The following is a 21,136-nucleotide window of genomic DNA, read 5'->3' on the forward strand; positions in this document are numbered from 1 at the left end:
AACACTGCTCCTTCCTGGGGAGGCCTTGTCAACTCTGCTTCTCCTCCTTGTCCTTCCTATCCTGTCCACCCTCCTGGTGCTGTTTCTTCACCGCTTTTCTCGCTTTGTACAGGCAAATGGTTCTCATGCTACTTCATCATCATCAGGGGTCCATCCCACCTCATCTGAGTGGTGACTTGCATCTGTTCATTACCCTCCTGTCATTAGCACCCATCTGTTTGCATCGACTTCATTGTCATGCGAGGTCCCTACTTCATACGGTGGCAACTGTCCTCCCCTCGACCTGTCGTACTCAGCGTGATATTGCAATCCCCACTGAACTCTGTGGTAACAGCTCTGTTCCTACTGATCCCAGTGAGTTATGCTATAGGATTGTCTCTCCTACTGATCCCAGTGAACTATGTTGTAGGCTTATTTCTCTTACTGAACTTGGTGAATTATGCCATAGACTCACTTCTCCTACTGATCTTGGTGAATTCTCCTTTAAGCTCCCATGTAGCCTGACCCTGCGATTCCTGCGCTCCTTCATATGACTTCAACTTCTTTCCTCCTGCGCATCCGGCTCCTATGACAGTCATCCTGCCTCATTCTCTTCGCATTGTGGAGTCAGTTGTTGGACAGCCTGGTGTCACGGGATCGGGAAATCTGGTAACCAAACCGAACATAGTGAGCAGTAAAACCACTACACCAGCTAGTCCCTTAGCTGGTGTACCCGATTCACACAACACTGAAGTATAAGCATTGCACTCCCCAATGCTCCGGACTCGGAGAACGGACATCTATTTATTCCGGTGGCACCTAGTAGTGTCCAAGACTCAAAGGTTTGGACTTCAGGCAGCAACATCCTCAAGAAACCTTGATTGTACTTGGATGAGGGTGAGTTTATCTGGGTTGATGGAGGGTATGGTCACTCTGCCTTCATGGTTGGACCTTTCTCACACATAGCTGCTGAGAAAAGCCACAACCTGTGTTTCTTCAACCACTCTCTCTCAAGTCCAGGTCTGGGTTGACATGCCATTGCCTACCTCAAGAATCGATTTCAGTGCCTGAACAGGTACAGAGGGAACATGTATTGTGTCAAGGATTGTATGATGGCAGCAAGGACTATCCATGCATGCATTGTCACCCATACATTTGCAAGCCAATATGATGGTCCAGACATGGTTGCTGAACTCCTTCACCCATCCTTCTCCAAGGAAGTAGACCATGATGTTCAGACTCTCAGCACCAACCTGAGCCAGAGTGTGAATATGCAGAGTCAATGGCAGACAAATCAAGCTCAGTACGAGGAGGAGAGCATGGTGTCATGGGCCTGGAAGCGCAGGAAGTAGGAAGACCTGTAGTTCATATGAAGGGAGCACAGGAATCGAGGAATTGGGCAGAATGTGGGAATTACAGAAGAATTCAGTGAGATTGGTAGTAGGCACAGTTCTATGACAGATCTCAACGAGATCTGCATGAATGAAGTCGATATCATGAATCCCACCAGAATCTGTAGTAAGCATGATCATATGGCAGATTCTGTGGAGATCAGTGATAAGGATGTTTGTATGACAATTCACATGCAAAGAGGACCAAGCTCACATGCAAGGAGGATCAGGCACTGCCAAGAAGGGGACCAAGCTCAAGGAGCATGCAGACAGTTACCACTCAGGGGTTCACAAGATAGGAGTCAAGGGAACCATCACCAGTTGAAGGAAGAAGAGCCATGTCAAGGACACTGGCAAACAGGTCATGAGGAGGAGGAACAGTGTTGAAGAAGTCAGCACACAGCTCCAGAAGGACAGACAGGAGAACAGGCAAGCAGGGCTCAATGAGGAGGAGGCATCTCATCAGGGACCCCTGTACAGTACTCAGTGAAGAAGGTACTCTCTGGAGAGAGAGCTGGAGCAGCATCACTGGCAATGCTGCAAAGAGGTATATATAACCATACCTTCTTGCCATAAGTGGTTGAGTGGATCCTCATCCACTCTACACACCATATAAACTAGTTATCACTTCAGCATAAGTATACATTAGTTTCAGTCAGCATAGTAGTAATCAACAGGTTACTTCTCATTGTAGCACATGTGTTGTATCACTGCTCACTGATGTCTGAAGGCAGTTCCTAGCAAACCAGCAGTCTGGGTTAAGATAGAACTGAAGGCAGTTGTCCACTGCAGTCTGGGGATCACCTCAAGCAATAGTTGACACACTGGACACTTGTGTCAATGCCACCAATCACATCACCAACAAGATACTCACACCAGACCTTGGTGTTACCACACTCACATATTGATATTGATCATGCTGAGCTACCTCTGGATGGAGTGTCCACAGCAGTTAGTTGAAATCTGCAATAGCATTACTACAACTACAGATTCAAGTGAGAAAAGTGATAGAGATGGCTCTATCGCATATTTCACTGAGAATTGCAATACCACTAGTGTTGTTGCATAACTTGACAGGATCGGTAATAGTATTGACACTACTACAGATCTCAGGTTTCAGGTGCGTGACTGCTGACACATGGCAAGTACGCAAAGCATGACACAGCCTGCCTTGACATGGCATTGCAGTTCATTGGTGCATGACCTTTGAGAGCAAATGTTTCAGGTGCTGTTCACTTCCACTGGCCAACAGCAGGAGGACACAACTGCATGCTCCAGGCACCATGAGAGGATGGCCAAGGACTACAATGCAATGTTGGCATGGGGCTGGTTGTCAAGGCAATGTCACCAATTGTCAATGCCTTTGCAACCCTAGCACCTTAGTTCATTGTCATACTTAGTGAGATCCTTCTGCAAAAGACTTGATTGACCATGACCATCTGTAACAGTGTGAAACACATGCTAACATGATACCGACAAGCTTCAGTATTAATAACATACATGTTAAATCGAACCAAATGTCACATTTGCTGCAGATGTGTTTTTTGGATGCTCCTAAAAGGGGTGTTCAAAAATGGGAAAAAGTCGTCAAAATCGAGAAACACGTGTTTCTAAAAACACTCGAAAATTGATACCCGCTTATGGATCTTGTCATGCGAGTGCAGTTCTTCTGCGCATCCGGTCCTGTGACAGAACGCACAACTGAATCGAGTCCAGCGAAACCTGCGACTCGACCGATTTCATATTCTCGTGCGCACTGTGCATCTAATGCAGGTCCAGGATCTTCTGCGCAGACCCTGTGACAATCTGGAGCATTAATACTGACGATACGCACCAAACGAATTTTCGGTTTGTGATAAGTGTGGTAGTCGCTGGCAATGTCGTAACGCAGATTACTGAGCGCGCTGTGAGCTTCAGTGAGAGGAGGCGGATCCAAGTGTCCATGCTCACCCATGCTCGACTTCACTGGGGTTGGTTTACCAATCAGTGGTGGCCGAGCACAAGCACTGCGGCAATACTTCACAAATAGCAGCTTGTCCCTTGACAGTCTCGCAAGCTAGGATTGAAGGTCGCGATTTCCTCGGGCCTCAGTGAACGATTTTCTTTTAACAAGAAGTTGGGGGGCGGGCGAGTTATGCCTGTAGTTACGCTCGTTGTAAGAGTTACGCTCGTTGCAAGAGTTACACTCGTAGTTACGCTCGTCGCGGGCATCATCGGGGAGATGCGGAGAGAAGGGAGAGTTGCGGTCGGGCACCGATCGAGAGTATTGACCGCAGGGACCTTCACCAACGAAGAGGCCCTCGAGGAGGCGGCAAGTATTAGCCTGTTGCTCGAGCAGGCTCGCTTGCTACTCGGCCATGACTCGGTTGGCTCTCGCTTGTTGCTCCAGGAGGATTCAGACCCAAGCCGGCGCATGTGTGCCTTCGAAGTCGGAAGCCGGGGTGGCTGTATGCGCGGTTGTATGCGCGGTGCCCGTAGGCGATGCATTGGCGTCAGGCAATACTTGGAGCAAGCGAGGTGTGGTTTGACGAAAGAAATTATCGCTTGATGTATTCGCACGAGAGAGTACCCAGGCGTGACACTGCTGTCAAGTATAGCGAGGTCTACTATCATGACCACACCGGTTGGCTAGGATGATCGTGGCTGGAAGAATCACCGACCGGTCAAATGAAGCATCCAAACCCTAACGCAGCGTCCCAAGAAGCACTGCTCTGATGATACCAGTCCTGAATGAGGTTGAAATTAAATCATGCCGGAAGGATCACATGCTTCTCTACAACCTCTGATCCAACACGAAGTGTGCAACAAGACTCTCGGTGTCAGGCAAAGAGTTGAAGATGCGTCGGCATCTCAAGCAAGGTGCACGTGTTACGGCCGAGACATCGAGATACGGGAGGCTCACATAAGCGAGGAGCACAATGAGGTACGCAATTGTTGTCACGGTGACAGCACAGTGGCACCCGGTATCATAGCAACACAGGGGTACAAATGAAGGAACACACCCTGCCTCGGATGGGATCAGAGCAGTGAATGGAGTATATATATGTGTTTGTCATTTAGTCTCACACTAAGAAAACCAAGCATTACATAGAACATACGGCTGTGGTAAAGGGAGTCTGATCGTGACCCCGATAACGCCGTATATTAATTGTTATCTTCAATTGATTAAGAGTCTGAAGAAGCTATCACCGAGCTAACCGAAAACTCGCCGACAACCATGGTAGAAGACACCGAAACGAGGACTAAAGGAAGCAGAAAAGGCAAGAACACCCAGGTTCGGGTCGACAATAATGCCACGAGCGAGAACGAGCCGGAGGCCATCAACGATGAAGCCGACGGAGACACCGATTCCGACTCCGACTTTGATGATGGCGACAAGCGATATAACTTTCGCACCCTAGCAAAGCTCCTTGAACCTGTGCCAAAGCTCACGTCACGAAACTACCATAGCTGGAGCGCTCACGTGAAATCTTTCCTCCGATCCGTGCCTCATGCGATGAAACATCTCGAGGGAACGTACGACAAGAAACACCCGAAATGGAGCCGCTCCCTTGACGATGCTTTAATTAACGCCCTGCGTGGAACAATCGATACTACCGGAGAACACAATGTAAACTACCTCGTTCTAGATGTAATCAAGGAGTACCTTACTTTCAACCAAGTATGGAGAAAGATCGAAAACGGTCTCACGAATGAAGCCACCAAGACGTCCCACAGACTTGCGCTTATCTCGCAACTCAACGATGCAAAGATGTTTCACTCGGATGCCAGAAAGCTAATCCAAGAGATCCGGTCCATACAAACTGAAAGCAGTCTCCTTGGAAAACCATTCGCCGATGATACATTGTTCTCGGCCCTGCAGAAATGCACGATCCGGCATCCGGTGTACAAGGAGACGGTTGCCACCGTCCATCAAATCGACTTCAACGCCCTTGCCACCGCATTAAGCATCCGGCAGACTGCTGTCGAGAGTGTCCCCGCACAAAGGATCGACCCCCGACAAGCCAGCGCTAGAACCGCCGGCAACGACGATCAAAATGAACGGGCCGGAGAGACCGAAGCCGAAGCCGACAACAGCCACGCGAGCCCGAGGAACGCAAGCAAACCACGCCGAATCCGATGCTGGATCTGCAAGCGACCGGGACATGGTATCAGCCAATGCGACGCCTTGGTTACCATTCCCAAGGACTCTCCCCTCGCTGAACCCAAATAGGAAGCGTGGTGCTCCCTCACCCTCCCAATGAAATGGCAGGACCCCTCGAACCCAAAAGAAACAGCTCATTGGATCTTGGACTCGGGGGCGAGTTATCATATGGTGAACGACTACAGCATGCTCATTCACCCGAGAACTTGCCGAAAGCGGATAATTACCGCCGGAAGCGAGGCCTTGGAAGTGGCAGCTATAGGAGATGCGAGCATATCAACAGATTACGGGGAAGTCTCTCTGCAAAATGTATTGTATGTAAAGCACCTTAATGTTAACCTTCTGTCAACAAATTCATTAACGGATGAAGGAGCACGAGTGATATTGGACACAACCGGCGGCCAAATTTTTCTAACAAACGGCATGACACTTAAGATTGCAAAGAATCGCGAGCGAGGACTTCTGGAGTTCCGAGGCGACACATGGCAAGAAAGCGCGATGGCCACATCAGCACCATTGTTTGAAGGTGTTGATGAGGAGTTCGAGCATATTGAGAATGAGCCGAAAGCTTCAAAGCAACAACTATGGCATGAGCGTCTCGGGCACCCAGGAAGAGATAAAGCTAAGGCGATCACAAACAAGTTAAAGGATAAGCATACCATGAAATTGGATCCAAACACCGCCCTGACATGTGAGCAGTGCGTACGATCCAAGAGCACAAGCGCTCGGATGGGGAAAGGTAGCGGCGAGAGAGCCGTAGGGCCCCTGGATCTTATCCACGTCGATCTAATAATAGACTCGTCCCACGTGACGGAGTACACATGCACGTTGGTGCTGGTCGACGATCATAGCAAGTATGTGTATGCACAGCCATTGACACGAAAGAGTCATGCCTTTATGCAACTTAAAAGGATTGTTTCGTTCCTGGAGACACAGACGGATCGGAAGCTAAAAGCGATCCGATCCGATCAAGGAACAGAATGGAAAAGCAATGATGCATTAGAATGGTCGCTAGAAAAGGGCATAGAGTGGCAAACCACCGTAGGGTACAACAGCAAACAAAATGGACGGGTAGAGAGAATGAACAGGACCCTTGGAGAGAAGATGAGAACGTTGCTAATGCAGAGGAGACTACCGAAGAAGTTCTGGCCATACGCGATCAGAGCTGCAGCGTTCAAAATAAACCTCACTCCGAGCGTTGATAATGAATTCCCTTATCAAGCGATGTTTGGCAAGTCGCCGGAACGAGCTTTAAAGCTCCTACGAGTGTTTGGTTGTCTGGCATGGGTAAACATACCCAAAGTTAAACGGGACAACAAGAAACTGGACCAGCGAGCCGTCGCATCCATTTTCTTAGGGTACAGTCTAGAGAGGAAGGGCTGGCTTTTCTACAGCCCGGACTACAATCCGAACATCTTCTGGAGCAATTCAGCAAAATTCATGGAATCAAAGTGCTGGTCAGACAGAACAGAGTGGCGACCGGTTGATACAAAGGCACCCCCAATGACGATGACAGAAGAAAATCTCGAAGATCTAGGATATAACAAAGAAAATATATTCGACGAAACAGATGAAGAGCCACTACGAGAATACATGGATATGGAGTCAGACTCGGAAGAAAGATTACGCGAAGGAATAGCAGAGGTGATGGAACAAGGACCAATCGCCGAAACTCAAATTGACAGCGAATTCTATGGACTCGTAGCGACGCGACCGGAACGGAGAAAGAACCTGGACCCAACCATACATGAAGCAATGAATGGAGAGGACAGAAAGCACTGGGAGGAGGCCATGCGAAAGGAGCTGGATGGATTAGAGGCGATGGGCACATGGGAGATAGTCGACCTTCCAAAGGGTGCAAACACCGTCGACACACGTTGGGTACTCAAGATCAAAACCGATGCAAACCTCGTGCCGACAAAGTTCAAAGCCCGGCTCGTGGCACGAGGTTTCACTCAACGCGAGGGCATCGACTATACAGAGGTCTTCGCACCAGTAGCACCTATCCAATCCATTCGAGGGGTGATCGCGGTCGCAGCAGTACGAGATTGGGAAATGGATTCTATTGACGTAAAGCAAGCGTACCTGAACTCCACTATACACCATGATGTATACCTCAAGCCCCCAGTAGGAATCGAAATACCACCCGGAAAAGTGTTGAAGGTAGTGAAAGGACTGTACGGTTTGAAACAGTCGGGCCGAGAATGGAACATTGAGTTAGACTCACACCTCCGGACGATCGGATTTCATTGCATGCCGAGCGCTCCATGCCTATACTCAAGAGGGACAGGCGACAAGATCACGATCATCACAGCATACGTGGACGACATGCTGATAACATCACCCAGTCGTGAGGAAGTAGACCGCGCAAAGCGGGAGATCATGGACAAATGGGAGACGCAAGACAATGGAAGGATCAAAGAATTTCTGGGTATCAAGATCATACGTGATAGAAGGCGGAGGAGGATATCCCTGAGTCTAACGGCATACATCAAGGAAATGGTGAACAAATGGTTAGGAGGAGCAAACGAGAAATCCTGGATACCCATGCTGAGTGTAGCGAACACCACCGGAGGCGAGCGATGTGAACCTAAGCGAGCAAAGAGGTATCAAGAATTGGTCGGCCAACTATTATGGGTCTCCAACACAGCCCGACCAGATATTGCCTTTGCCGTCGGCGTATTGGCGCGATATATGTCGATCCCGATCGACAGTGCATGGAAGGCAGCTGTCCACGTGGTAAAGTACCTGAACCAAACGAACGAATATCAGTTGCACCTAGGAGGAGAGACAAACGAGCACTCGGATACACCGGTAACGACGTATACCGACGCAAACTGGGCATCCGACCCCACAAATGGACGAAGAAGTACCTCGGGGTCGATAACATATGTGTATGGATGTCCGGTGAGTTGGAAATCACACGTTCAGAAGTGTGTGGCACTGTCGGCAGTCGAAGCAGAGTTTGTCGCCGCTTCCGAAGCGGTACGAGAAACCTTATTCTTCTCATATTTGCTCCGGGATTTGGAGGCCACGGGCGTTCGGCCCGTACTATACACAGACAGCCAGGGGTGCATACAGGTGAGTAAAGACCCAGCCAAACATTGGAAGTTAAAGCACATCGACACACGGTATCATTTCGTCCGCGATCACGTACAAGAAGGCGATGTGGAGATCAAATATGTCGGAACGGCAAACAACGTTGCAGATGTCTTGACAAAACCCTTACAGGGTCTTAACACCTCACGATTGGCTAGGATGATAGGACTGGAGATCCCGCCGAAGGGGGGAGTTGAAGATGCGTCGGCATCTCAAGCAAGGTGCACGTGTTACGGCCGAGACATCGAGATACGGGAGGCTCACATAAGCGAGGAGCACAATGAGGTACGCAATTGTTGTCACGGTGACAGCACAGTGGCACCCGGTATCATAGCAACACAGGGGTACAAATGAAGGAACACACCCTGCCTCGGATGGGATCAGAGCAGTGAATGGAGTATATATATGTGTTTGTCATTTAGTCTCACACTAAGAAAACCAAGCATTACATAGAACATACGGCTGTGGTAAAGGGAGTCTGATCGTGACCCCGATAACGCCGTATATTAATTGTTATCTTCAATTCAAAGGAATCATTGAAGGAGAAGCTCCTGTTTTGCATTCGTCAGCGAATAAGGCTCAAGCACCGGAATATCCCTTTGTGGGCATCATCAACTCTCACCTTCTCTTCCACCTAAATCTTTTCTCACTGTCCAGACAAGATGCATCAGCTTTTGTTTTTTTACTTTTGCTCAATCATCATTCTCCTGAAGGCGAATCTTGCAGGCTGCGTAGGTCAAGACGATCCACATGCAGCAAGACCGTCTGACAGCGGTGGTTATCAACCCCTTTCAAGGTTTATCCACAAATACGACATCACCGATCGATCCACTCGTCGCCTAATCACCACAGCTCGCTATCAAGAGCTCTCGAAGATCGCAGAAGTTAAGCTGGACAAGTTCTATCAAAAGTATTGGGTAAGACTTGGGAATTCTGGAATCAAAAAGCTTCTAGAAGATGGTTCTTTTACCACTCCCGATGATCTCCGTCGCCATCCTTGGCATGCAGAGATTTTCGAAAAAGAATCCTATACGCCGGTGCTGTTCCTCAAAGTCCGTTCCTTCTCTCACGACAATCCGATGGGTAAGGACAACCCTGATGTTGCCATTTTCATGCACAAGCTGCAGGTTTCAGAGCTTACCAAGGCTACGTACACGCTCGAGCTCAAATACTTCATCCGAGGGCCACTCGATACCGCCGGAGGTGGTGATTCCAGACCAAGTGTTCTGTGGGAAAGGCTTAAAATCTCTGCTGGTTCATTGTGGCTGAGCGATGTCAAGGACGTGTACAAATGGCCAGTTCTGGAGGATCTCGAACGGCTCGGTTACGATCCCACGAGGATCGAGAGCGAAATTCTATCGTACAATCATCTCTTGTCCCACAACATGCACCTTTTGACAAGTAGGACGAACATGGCCCGTATTCTAAGAGGAGCGCGATGGTACATGAAGCAGTTCGATCGTCATGATGGGGGATTGCAGTTCAAGCAATACAGTCTCATGCTCGCCCCCGTGGATGGTGAAGAAAAATCAGAACCATGGTTTCAGGCTCCCCTATTTGACGAGCACAACTTAGAGAAGAACCTTTTCAAGTTGAAGAATTATGTTTCCAACGATGGCCAGAGCTACCCGTTTCTTGATCGAGTCCAGTACAAAGCCCAAACAGGACAAGAAGGAAAGCTAGAGTTAGTTCCGATTGCAATCGTCCGACCCATCAGCGTTGTCCCTTCTCTCCGATTCAAGAAAATTTATAACATCAAGCCACGCTACCGCCGACACGACAAGATCTTGTTCACGTATTTCGAGTCGACAAGCTTTTGGCTTGATAGGGATTCCAAGCTTCCGCAAAGTGAGGAGGACGCGAAGCCTCTTTTCGGTCTACCACGACCTGCTGGACACCCGCTCAATCCACGAACGTGGGCTTCGCATCAGATGGTTCCATCCGGTACTGGATCGATACTCAAGTATCCCGCCGTCAAACAAGACGATCGCAAGGCGATGGAACCAGTGTTGTCGGAGACAAGGGCAGAAAGCTCTGAAGCACGACGAAGTGATCGAGGCCGGGGGAGAGGCGAACTAAATGACGCTCAAAAGGCTCCTCACGGCCCCTACTTGGGAAAGGAAGTCGTCAGCAGGTTCGACAATCCCGAATCCGAATCACGAAAGCAGCCTTGGGTTGACCTCGGTCCTCCGGCTCCAGAGAATCAGCGTGTGGATGCTTCACTTCCGCCACCACCTCAGCACAGAACTCGAGAGCTCGAAGATGGCGAACATTGGGAACACGATCAATATCCGAGGCCAGAGCCCTTGTATGATCAGCCTGGGTTCATTCCACCAACACCTGGCTCTGATCTAGCTATCTTTCCTCACGGATCCCCTCCGCCTTCCGACGTACCTTCTGGGTCTGGCCGCAAGCACGTCTTATCAAGCTCTGAGCAGCTAGAGCCGATGCCTCAGTCCGACGCGCCACAGAGGGAGCATCGCTCTCCCACGCAAGAAGTGCTAGACCGCCTTGCTCACAATTGGGCTCCGTCCCCAAAAAGACCACGCTTGAGTTCGATAAGGTCGCCCGAACTTCCTCCTCCCAATGTACACGACTTCTCGGATGTGCATAATTCTCGATCGATCGATCAGGTGTCCGTGGGCTCCGATCCCATAGGCGAGCATCGACCGGTCTCCCCACAGCAAGCTCAAATGACAAGTACTTGGTCGAATCTGCCACCAATCGGCGAGTTTTCAAATGATCACCTGGATAATTCTTTTCTAGACCACTCGCCTTTGCATCACGACGCCTTCGGTATATCTTCTGCGGGAGGAGAAGGTACCCTACACCGTGCATCGATACTTGCACCTCCTGGCGTGGAGTCGCAACAGGTTTCTCAGCCGGTACACATGCCCACTGATCAAACTTACGAACGCAACCTGCATCCCTTCAATGCCTTAGCAGTCAGTGGTACCTCTCCATACGACGACAACTTGCATCAATCGCCTGCCTCAATGTACGCTCAGACGCCGCCAAAGCCCTTTCAACAGCACGAGCCGACCGAGTTCGATCTCGCTTCTAGCTTTCGCTTTTCACCTTCACCCTGGCGTGATCCCTCTTTCCATGATCAGGCCAGAGCAACAAACGTCGCTCAGCAGCATCAAACGATACCCTTCTCGGGAAGCGGTGCATCGCCTCGCTTTCAACGACAATCAAGTCAGCCAGATCGTCAGCCAGATATACTCGAGGCGTTGGAAGCACATCTAGGGCCCAGCCGTGACCAGCGTTTGGGACACCACGCAACGAGACAGTCTAGCCTTCAGAATGATCGCCAGGCGAACCTATTGGACCAACTGCAGGCACATCTCGAGCCATGGCATCATGACTCGTGGCAGCAGTCCAGGTCGAGGCATTCGAGCCCTCAAGATGCTCATGAGCAGAATCTGTTCGAGGATTTGGTGGCTCATCTGGGCCCAGAACACGGTGATATTTGGCGGCTTAGGAGGCCGACGCCGTAGAGCAAACGGTGGTCATGCTTGCTTCAGCTAGCACGTCCGGCAAGCGTAGTCTTTCCTCTAGGCATAGCTTGTCGCTTCACTGTAACTAAAGGTCACTTGAGCTGAGGTTCACTGTCTTGTTATGTTCGCAATTAGAAGAACTGAACACATGAAGATTGTAGTGCCTGTGCGGCGTATCGGCTCGCGTCAGGCGGATTATCGCGATATGCTTCGGCATACCGGCTAGCGATGCCCGAGGAGGAGAAGATAGGGGCCTGAGTTCTACCCCTGCATGGTCCCTTGCATTACCCCGTCATGTTTCAGCCTCGTCCACAGCGTAGCATGTTTCTGTATCTGCTGAGGAAAGCGAAGAGCAGCGAGACAGATAGCAATTGCGATAATATCAAGAGCAACTAAGTACTGTACTGTACAGTATGTACAGTCCCTTCCGAAAGTAATGCTCTGCATCACTTCATTCCACACGCGCACACACTGGTTATCGGGAGAGATATATATGCTTCTCATTGCTTTGTACTTAGTTGTTTTCTATCCATCACAATCGCTAACCGCTTCGCCGCTCTTCGCCTGCACGTTCCTCAACACTTTCGACGTTGCTAGGGCTCGAAGGAAGCTCCTTTTTCAGCGTTCTTTCGAGATTTGAGAGTATGGCTTCCCAGTCACCTGGCAAGCACGCTACAAACATGCAGAAAAACCTGTGATCAAGGCGCATGTTGAAGTCTGCCGTGCTGCGGAAGGCCAATTCCCTCCGTCGAAAGAATGAGCGGTCAAGGCGTCGGGCGCAGAGTGAAGAGCTGCTCAGGTGGTTATGGCCTGTCAGCAAACAGCAGCTCAACGACCTATACAAGGCCAAGGAAGTCCCGCCACTGTGCAAACGGTATAGTGCGTTCCACGCAAGAAGGCTCATTGCCAACACCGTGTGCAGCCTGATCTCACTCTGGGTTGACGTGGACCGAATGTATGAAGCGTTTGCTCGGTAGGGCAAGTGGGATGCTGCACGTAGGAGCAATGAAGTTGTTACAAAATAATCCCCAACGAAATCTGATGCTGGGTTGTTGCACTGTTTCTTCAAGACCCTGTTACAGCGAGAGCTGCTTAAGCGGGCCAAAGTAGATCTGACAGAGCTATCCAGTGGCAGTAAAGCAATCCGGATTTGATACGGGTGGAAGAGATGCCTGAACAAAAGTCAAGCTTTTGTGGTATAGTAGTACATATTGAGTGTAGGATGCTGAAGGAAACGATCCAATATGATGATGCAAGTTGACGTAAGCCGATATAGAAGAGATCGGGGGAAGCCGATCTGATCGGAGATGGAGAAAGGGCCGATCCGACCAGAGATCGGGTACAACACAGTCCTGCTCGCTGTCAAGCTAGGTCATAAAGTAGGATGCTCCGACACTCGGTATGAGCCTCATAGATGTATATACAGCATGCATGTAAACTGTCCCATAATTTTACATGTCACCATACATCACTCTAATGCTCAATAGCTATAAGTTGTATTGCCACACTGTCTGATATCATCTGAAAGCCCTGCTTCTTCTCTCCAAGACTGTGTAATTGATATTGACATTGACTAAGAAAATTGTGCTATGAAGAAGAGCCATTTTTTTATTTTTATTGTGGGACAGTTTATGGAGCATGCTCCCAAATAGCAACACTGCTCCATTCCTGACCTTGTGGGCTTTTGACTACTATGAAACTTGCAATGTAACTTGGTGGGCACCTTCATACACATTGAAAGTAGTGATGTGGAAAGTTTCAGCTCAATCAGATGACTGTGAGCAATCCAGCAGCACTTCCAGTCTGACACCATCATATCTATACCATCATGCCAAAAACCATCCCAGAGAGGCACTGATTGGCACTCTTTCACATCCAAAATGGGGAATCTACCCATTCAGTTGCCAAGCAACTTGGTATGAGCAAGTCTACTGTGAATTGCATCAGCAAAAGCACCTCTGCTGATGTTCCAAGGTCAAAGGGGGGCCAGCCAAGAAAACTCCAGCCTCATCATGTTTGCTTCCTGGATCACTATTTCAAGCTCAATTCAACCTCCACAGTCAGGAAAGCATGTCATGCACTGCAGGAGATGTTTCAAATCAAAGCATGCCCAACCACAGTAAGAAAAGCACTTCATTACTGTTGTTACAAAGCACGAAGGTTAGTGAAAAAACTGAAGCTACTCAAGAGACATTACAAAGCCCATTTCAAATTTGCTAATGAGCACAAGGACATGACTGTTGAGGATTGGAAGAATGTGGTATGGTCTGATGAGACAAAGATCAACTTCTTTGGACTGGATGGTAAGCAGTTCTGTTGGATTAAGAATGCTGGCTTCAACAGCAAGCTTGTCAGGCCAACAGTCAAGTTTGGCAGCAGCTCCATCATGATCTGGGGCTGTATGACATGGGAAGGGGTGGGAGGTATGTGCTTGGTGCTGGGTTCAATGAATTCAGACCAATACATTGATATCTTGAATGACAAGCTTTTGAAAACAATCTCAGATTTGCAGCTTCAGCATGCATACACTGACATCATGTTTCAGCAAGACAATGACCTGAAACACATGTCAAAGAAGACAATAACGTGGTTGGAAAGCAATAGCATTAAGGTTATGCAATGGCTGGCACAGTTGCCAGACTTAAACCCAATTGAACACCTCTGGCACCATCCCAAAATGCAACTTTCACAGTATAGTATGATTGCAAAGTCCAGGGATGAACTGCTCAAGAGATGTGAAGCTGAATGGACAGAGATCACTCCAGAGACATGTAGGATGCTAATAGAGAGCATGCCAGACCACATCAAGGTGGTTCTGAAGGCCAAAGGAGGGAATACAAAGTACTAAGGTGTTCTTGAGGAGCACTCCATAAACTGTCCCACAATTAAAAAAAATCGGCTCTTCTTCATAGCACAATTTTCTTAGTCAATGTCAATATCAATTACACAGTCTTGGAGAGAAGAAGCAGGGCTTTCAGATGATATCAGACAGTGTGGCAATACAACTTATAGCTATTGAGCATTAGAGTGATGTATGGTGACATGTAAAATTATGGGACAGTTTATGTGGATGCTGTATATCAAGCTGAGAACACTAGGTTCTCACCATGTTCTTTGAGTCAATTGAGTATATATGTTTCTGCCCTAAAACAGTAGTGACATCATACTCAGACTCTTGCCAATCGTCAGTTATCGGGACAAAACTTCTTCACATTTCAACATAGGAGTGTCGTTGAGTTGAAGATGCACCGGCATCGCCAACGCGTGATGCATTAAATGGGAGTTCACAGGATCGGGAAATCGGGAAGGTATCAGGCGATGAAGAGGACGAGCAGAATGCGAAGCTAGTGGGAGCTAATGCAGCGTATGCACGAGGATTAACGCCATGGTATGCAGGGGATGTGTTGACATGACAACACTCATAAAAGAAGATACGTGGCACATGGGCATGACTCGACATAGAGAGCACAGTCAGGTGGTTAGAACATGTATATATGCCCTTAGCTCAGTCGTTACCTCTTTATGAGAAGACAAGCCTTTTACATAGAACATCAGATAAAGGAGTGCCTGACCGTGGTCTCCTAGTGGTGTATCTAAATTCAACTGGCTCCCAACGTGGGGCTCGAACCCACGACATTCATCAGATATGGCGGGAGATAACGATCGCCAAGCCAGCACGGGTGAAGTAGCCAAGAGGACAAGAAAAGGTAAAACGCCACAACGAGTACAAATTGACGAAGAGGTCACCGACGGTAACGAAACCGAGTATTTTGACAATGAGGATGAAGGAGGATCCGAATTGGACGACGATAGCGACCGATACGATTACCGCACCCTGGCCAAAATCTTGGAGACGGTTCCAAAGCTCACATCACACAACTATTACAGTTGGAGCACACTCATCAAGGCCAACCTTCGAGTAGTCCCTCATGCCATACGACACTTAGAGGGCACGTACGATAGAAACCACCCGAAATGGAACAGAACTTTTGACAACGCCCTAGTGGGTGTCCTACGAAGCACCTTAGACACCGAAGGAGAGTACAACGTTCTTTACCTCCTACTCGACATCAGCAAGAACCACCTGACCTGCCATCAAGCCTGGAAGAAGATCGAAAGGAGCCTCACCAGTGAAGTAGCTAGAACCTCGCGACGGATAGCATTACTTGCCGAGCTCAATGAGACAAAAATGTTTCATGCTGACGCCCGTAAGCTAATCCAAGAGATCAGGGTCCTACAGACGGAAACTAGCCTTCTAGGTGCTCCATTTAGTAACGATGCACTATACTCCGCGCTCCAGAGATGCACGATTCGACACCCAGTCTACAAGGAAACAGTCGCCACGGTTCACCAGGTCAGCTTCGATGCCCTAGCAACGGCGTTGACTACACGCCAGTCTGCAATGGAGAGTGTACCCGGCCAGAAAGTGGACCCACGTCAAGCAAGTGCTAGAACGGCTGTGGGAAGCGAAGAACAGGCCGAGGACACTGAGTCGGACACGGGCAGCACAAAAACCAAGTCAAAGAGAATTCGTTGCTGGGTATGCAAGCGCTACGGACACGGCGCCAGCAAATGCGATGCTTCTGTCGCCATCCCCGAAAATTCCCCCCTCACCAAGACCAACTAGGAGGTCTGGTGCTCTTTCACCCCGAGTTGGCGGCAGCTCCCAAAACCAGAAGGAACCACACGTTGGATCTTGGATTCGGGAGCGAGCTACCACATGGTTAATGACCACAGCATGCTCATCCACCCAAGAAATTGCAGAAAGCGCGTGTATACCGCTGGAAGCGAAGTACTGGAAGCAACTGCTGTGGGAGATACCAACATAGCGACAGAACATGGAGACGTTTATCTCCGAAATGTGTTGTATGTTAGAAAACTCAATATTAACCTGTTGTCAACCAACTCACTCACAGATGAAGGAGCACGTGTGACTTTAGACCCCACAGGCGGGCAAATACACCTAGCAAATGGCATGTTATTGAAAATAGCGAAAGATCGCGAGCGTGGACTATTAGAGTTCCGAGGCGACACATGGCGACAAAGCGCGATGACTACATCAACACCGCTGTTTGAAGGGGTTGATGAAGAGTTCGAGCTGGCTGATCGGAGACCAAAGATCTCCACAAGACAGCTCTGGCATGAACGTCTAGGACATCCAGGTCGAGACAAGTCCAGAGCAATTGTAGATAAATTGAAAGGCGAACCTGTAGCAGCATTGGACCCAGATACAGCTCTGATATGTGAGCAGTGTATACGGTCCAAAAGTACGGCCGCCCGGATGGGGCGAGGCAGCGGCGAAACAGCCGCGGGGCCCCTAGATCTCATCCACATCGATCTGATCATAGACTCATCCCGCGTGACAGAATACACGTGCACATTGGTGCTTGTCGACGACCATAGCAAGTATGTGCACGCACAGCCACTCTTACGAAAGAGTCACGCATTCACGCAACTCAAAAGAATAGTTTCGTTCCTAGAGACACAGACGGGCAGAAAGCTGAAAGCAATCCGATCTGATCAAGGAACTGAGTGGAAGAGCAACGAAGCATTGGAATGGTCATTAGAAAAGGGCATAGAGTGGCAAACCACTGTCGGTTACAACAGCAGACAAAACGGACGAGTAGAACGGATGAATAGGAGCCTGGGTGAGAAAATGCGAACGCTGTTGATGCAAAGGAGTTTACCAAAGAGATTTTGGCCGCACGCCATACGAGCGGCGGCATTCAAAATCAATCTTACTCCCAACGTTGACGGAGAGTTTCCATATCAGCTCATGTTCAAGAGATCACCAAAACGATTCGTCAGTCTCATGCGTGTATTTGGATGCTTAGCTTGGGTAAATATTCCAAAAGCTAAGCGAAACAACAAGAAGCTGGACCAACGAGCGGTTGCAGCCGTATTCATAGGGTACAGCTTAGAAAGAAAGGGATGGCTATTCTATAGCCCTGATTACTCTCCGAACATTTTCTGGAGCAACTCGGCAAGGTTCATGGAGACACAGTGCTGGTCAGACCGATCAGAATGGCGGCCAATAAGTATCCGACCTCCACCAGTCCCAACTATTGAAGAGGACATCGATGATCTGGGATACACAGAGGAGAACCTATTTGATGAGAGGGAGCAAGAGCCTTTGGAAGAGCACGTGGACATGGAACTAACTCTCGAAGAGGAAGGACTCGGAGGACCACATTGTGACGATGAGAACTCTAACGGGATACCAGAGGAAAGGAGAACGACGAATGAGAGGGAAGAGTATGCACCGGTGCCACCCGAGGAGAGAGGCCCATGGCCGAACTGGAGGCCAGCTAGAGACATGCGCAACCCGGAGACCTGGGTAAAGAAGAGTTACTTCGGGTTGACGGCGGCTAAGGTCAAGGAAGGAAAGGACAGCCTGAACCCAACTGTCCACGAAGCGCTGGCCGGAAAGGATAGGAGGTTCTGGGAAGAGGCAATGCGCAAGGAACTGGATGGGCTTGAAGCGATGGGAACGTGGGAAACGACTGACCTACCGCGGGGTATGAACACAGTCGACACACGATGGGTACTCAAGATCAAGACTGATGCAAACCTCATCCCCACAAAGTACAAAGCAAGATTGGTAGCGCGAGGGTTTACACAAAGAGAGGGCTTAGACTACACAGAGATATTTGCGCCAGTGGCACCCATCCAGGCAATAAGGGGAGTGCTGGCCATCGCAGCCGTACGGGACTGGGAGGTTGATTCCATCGATGTCAAACAGGCTTACCTCAATTTGAGCCTACGTCATGATGTTTACCTAAAGCCACCGGTAGGAACTAAGGTACCTCCAGGAAAGGTATTGAAACTCATAAAAGGGCTCTATGGTCTAAAACAATCAGGTCGGGAATGGAATATCGAGCTAGATACCCACCTCCGAAGTATCGGCTTCCACTGCATGCCGAGCGCCCCATGTCTTTACTCAAGAGGAGCGGGCGACCAACTCACAGTCATTACGGCATATGTGGATGACATGCTGATAGCATCGCCGTGCAGGAAAGAAGTCGACTGTACCAAAGCCGAGATAATGGACAAGTGGGGAACAGAGGACAACGGACCTGTAGGAGAATTCCTAGGAATCAAAATCACTCGAGAGAGGAGACAAGGCAGGATCACACTCGACTTAAGCGCATACATTAAAGGCATGGTAAGTAAGTGGCTAGAGAGAACAAGTGAACGAACTTGGATACCGATGCAGAGTGTAGCAAGAGTCGCTGGAGGAGACAAGTGCAACCCAGATCAGGCCAAACGATACCAAGAGTTAGTGGGGCAACTTTTGTGGGTATCCAACACAGTGAGGCCAGACATTTCGTTCGCAGTAGGCGCTTTGGCACGATACATGTCAGAACCGATCGACAGTGCTTGGAGTGCTGCGATACACTTGTTAAAGTATCTGAATCAGACCAGCGAATACCGCTTAAGTTTAGGGGGAGCACACAGGAGTCACGCGGACCAACCGGTGGTTACGTATACCGACGCAAATTGGGCTTCTGACCCTACAAATGGGCGTAGGAGTACGTCCGGAGCGATCACATATGTGTATGGATGTCCGGTTAGTTGGAAATCACATGTGCAGAAGTGCGTGGCATTATCGGCAGTGGAAGCAGAACTGGTCGCAGCCTCCGAAGCAGCAAGAGAAGCACTCTTCTTCTCACATTTGCTCAGGGATCTAGGAGTATCCGGAGTTAAGCCAATACTGCGCACCGATAGCCAAGGGTGCATACAGGTCAGTAAAGATCCGGCCAAACACTGGAAGCTCAAACACATCGATACCAGATATTACTTTGTTAGGGATCATGTGCAAGATGGTGACATATCAATCGAGTTCGTCGGAACGGCCAACAATGTCGCTGACATACTCACGAAACCTCTCAAGGGACTCCACACGACAAGGATATCAAGAATGATAGGATTGGACATGCCGTTGAGGGGGGGAGTTGAAGATGCACCGGCATCGCCAACGCGTGATGCATTAAATGGGAGTTCACAGGATCGGGAAATCGGGAAGGTATCAGGCGATGAAGAGGACGAGCAGAATGCGAAGCTAGTGGGAGCTAATGCAGCGTATGCACGAGGATTAACGCCATGGTATGCAGGGGATGTGTTGACATGACAACACTCATAAAAGAAGATACGTGGCACATGGGCATGACTCGACATAGAGAGCACAGTCAGGTGGTTAGAACATGTATATATGCCCTTAGCTCAGTCGTTACCTCTTTATGAGAAGACAAGCCTTTTACATAGAACATCAGATAAAGGAGTGCCTGACCGTGGTCTCCTAGTGGTGTATCTAAATTCAACTCGTTGGCAGCTTTCCGGGAAGTTTTGCACTATGTCTGAGTGTAAGACTTGTCGAAGCAACTTCAGCAGATCCCTGACGCAAACAATAGGCGTTGCCTGCAATCACGTTCACACGGATGGGTAACTTGTGTTTCGCAGTGGGACGGGTGGGGTGTGACAACAAACATCGTTGGCTTCATGACGGTTACGAGCGCACTTCAGATAGTTGCGTTGTTGCAAAGGGAATGTATTGAAGACACCGTGCAGAGTGGCCCAAATAAGGCCGAAGGTTGGGTCGGGTTGTCGAGGCTTGATTTAATAGTCAGGAAAGAGTCATTTGATGTGATGACGGAGGTTGCCACATCGGTATGCACATATTGTCCAGATATCTTTGTTACCAAGTGGGCATTTTATGAAGGTGTTGAAAGCAAACTTCCACAGCTTCGAAACGAGGAAGTCATTGGACAGGCAGCCTTGCAAAGGCGATTGAGCGGTTGTCGAGGAATGATGACCTACGCAGAAGTCCATGTGTCGGCGGAGCAATCCCACCTAGAATGCTATCCACAAGCAACGGGCTTTTTCCGATCAAGGCCTAGGCCATCCTCTTTGGGCCGTCAAACACAGCGGTTACTTTGACCCTGACGTCGCCCGCAAAAAGGGAGGAATGACCTCTGCGCCTTCGCTCTGAAAGAACCAGCTTGGAGAAGACCCACAGGATGCAA

At 49.2% G+C, this 21,136-nt stretch overlaps 6 protein-coding genes across 6 annotated transcripts; all 6 read left to right on the forward strand.

Annotated features, from left to right (window-relative positions):
• Positions 1-4,587: 4,587 nt before the first annotated feature.
• UHO2_00233 (uncharacterized protein) lies at positions 4,588-5,583 on the forward strand (the record flags this gene model as incomplete). The annotated part of the gene is made up of 1 exon (XM_041556853.1): positions 4,588-5,583. One exon carries the CDS (start codon positions 4,588-4,590, stop codon positions 5,581-5,583), a length of 996 nt encoding a protein of 331 aa, XP_041412787.1.
• Positions 5,584-5,937: 354 nt separating this feature from the next.
• UHO2_00234 (uncharacterized protein) lies at positions 5,938-8,967 on the forward strand (the record flags this gene model as incomplete). The annotated part of the gene is made up of 1 exon (XM_041556854.1): positions 5,938-8,967. One exon carries the CDS (start codon positions 5,938-5,940, stop codon positions 8,965-8,967), a length of 3,030 nt encoding a protein of 1,009 aa, XP_041412788.1.
• Positions 8,968-9,275: 308 nt separating this feature from the next.
• Positions 9,276-12,113, forward strand: UHO2_00235 (uncharacterized protein; the record flags this gene model as incomplete). Its single annotated transcript, XM_041556855.1, has 1 exon — positions 9,276-12,113. One exon carries the CDS (start codon positions 9,276-9,278, stop codon positions 12,111-12,113), a length of 2,838 nt encoding a protein of 945 aa, XP_041412789.1.
• A 1,880-nt stretch (positions 12,114-13,993) lies between these two features.
• Positions 13,994-14,961, forward strand: UHO2_00236 (putative transposase; the record flags this gene model as incomplete). Its single annotated transcript, XM_041556856.1, has 3 exons — positions 13,994-14,029; positions 14,088-14,232; positions 14,267-14,961. 3 exons carry the CDS (start codon positions 13,994-13,996, stop codon positions 14,959-14,961), a joined length of 876 nt encoding a protein of 291 aa, XP_041412790.1.
• A 798-nt stretch (positions 14,962-15,759) lies between these two features.
• On the forward strand, positions 15,760-16,740 carry UHO2_00237 (uncharacterized protein; the record flags this gene model as incomplete). Its single annotated transcript, XM_041556857.1, has 1 exon — positions 15,760-16,740. One exon carries the CDS (start codon positions 15,760-15,762, stop codon positions 16,738-16,740), a length of 981 nt encoding a protein of 326 aa, XP_041412791.1.
• A 423-nt stretch (positions 16,741-17,163) lies between these two features.
• On the forward strand, positions 17,164-20,244 carry UHO2_00238 (uncharacterized protein; the record flags this gene model as incomplete). Its single annotated transcript, XM_041556858.1, has 1 exon — positions 17,164-20,244. The coding sequence occupies one exon, from the start codon at positions 17,164-17,166 to the stop codon at positions 20,242-20,244; it is 3,081 nt and encodes a 1,026-aa protein (XP_041412792.1).
• Positions 20,245-21,136: the final 892 nt, after the last annotated feature.

This window comes from Ustilago hordei (assembly GCF_900519145.1).
Source record: "Ustilago hordei strain Uho2 genome assembly, contig: UHO2_contig_01, whole genome shotgun sequence".
Classification (NCBI taxonomy): Eukaryota; Fungi; Basidiomycota; class Ustilaginomycetes; order Ustilaginales; family Ustilaginaceae; genus Ustilago; species Ustilago hordei.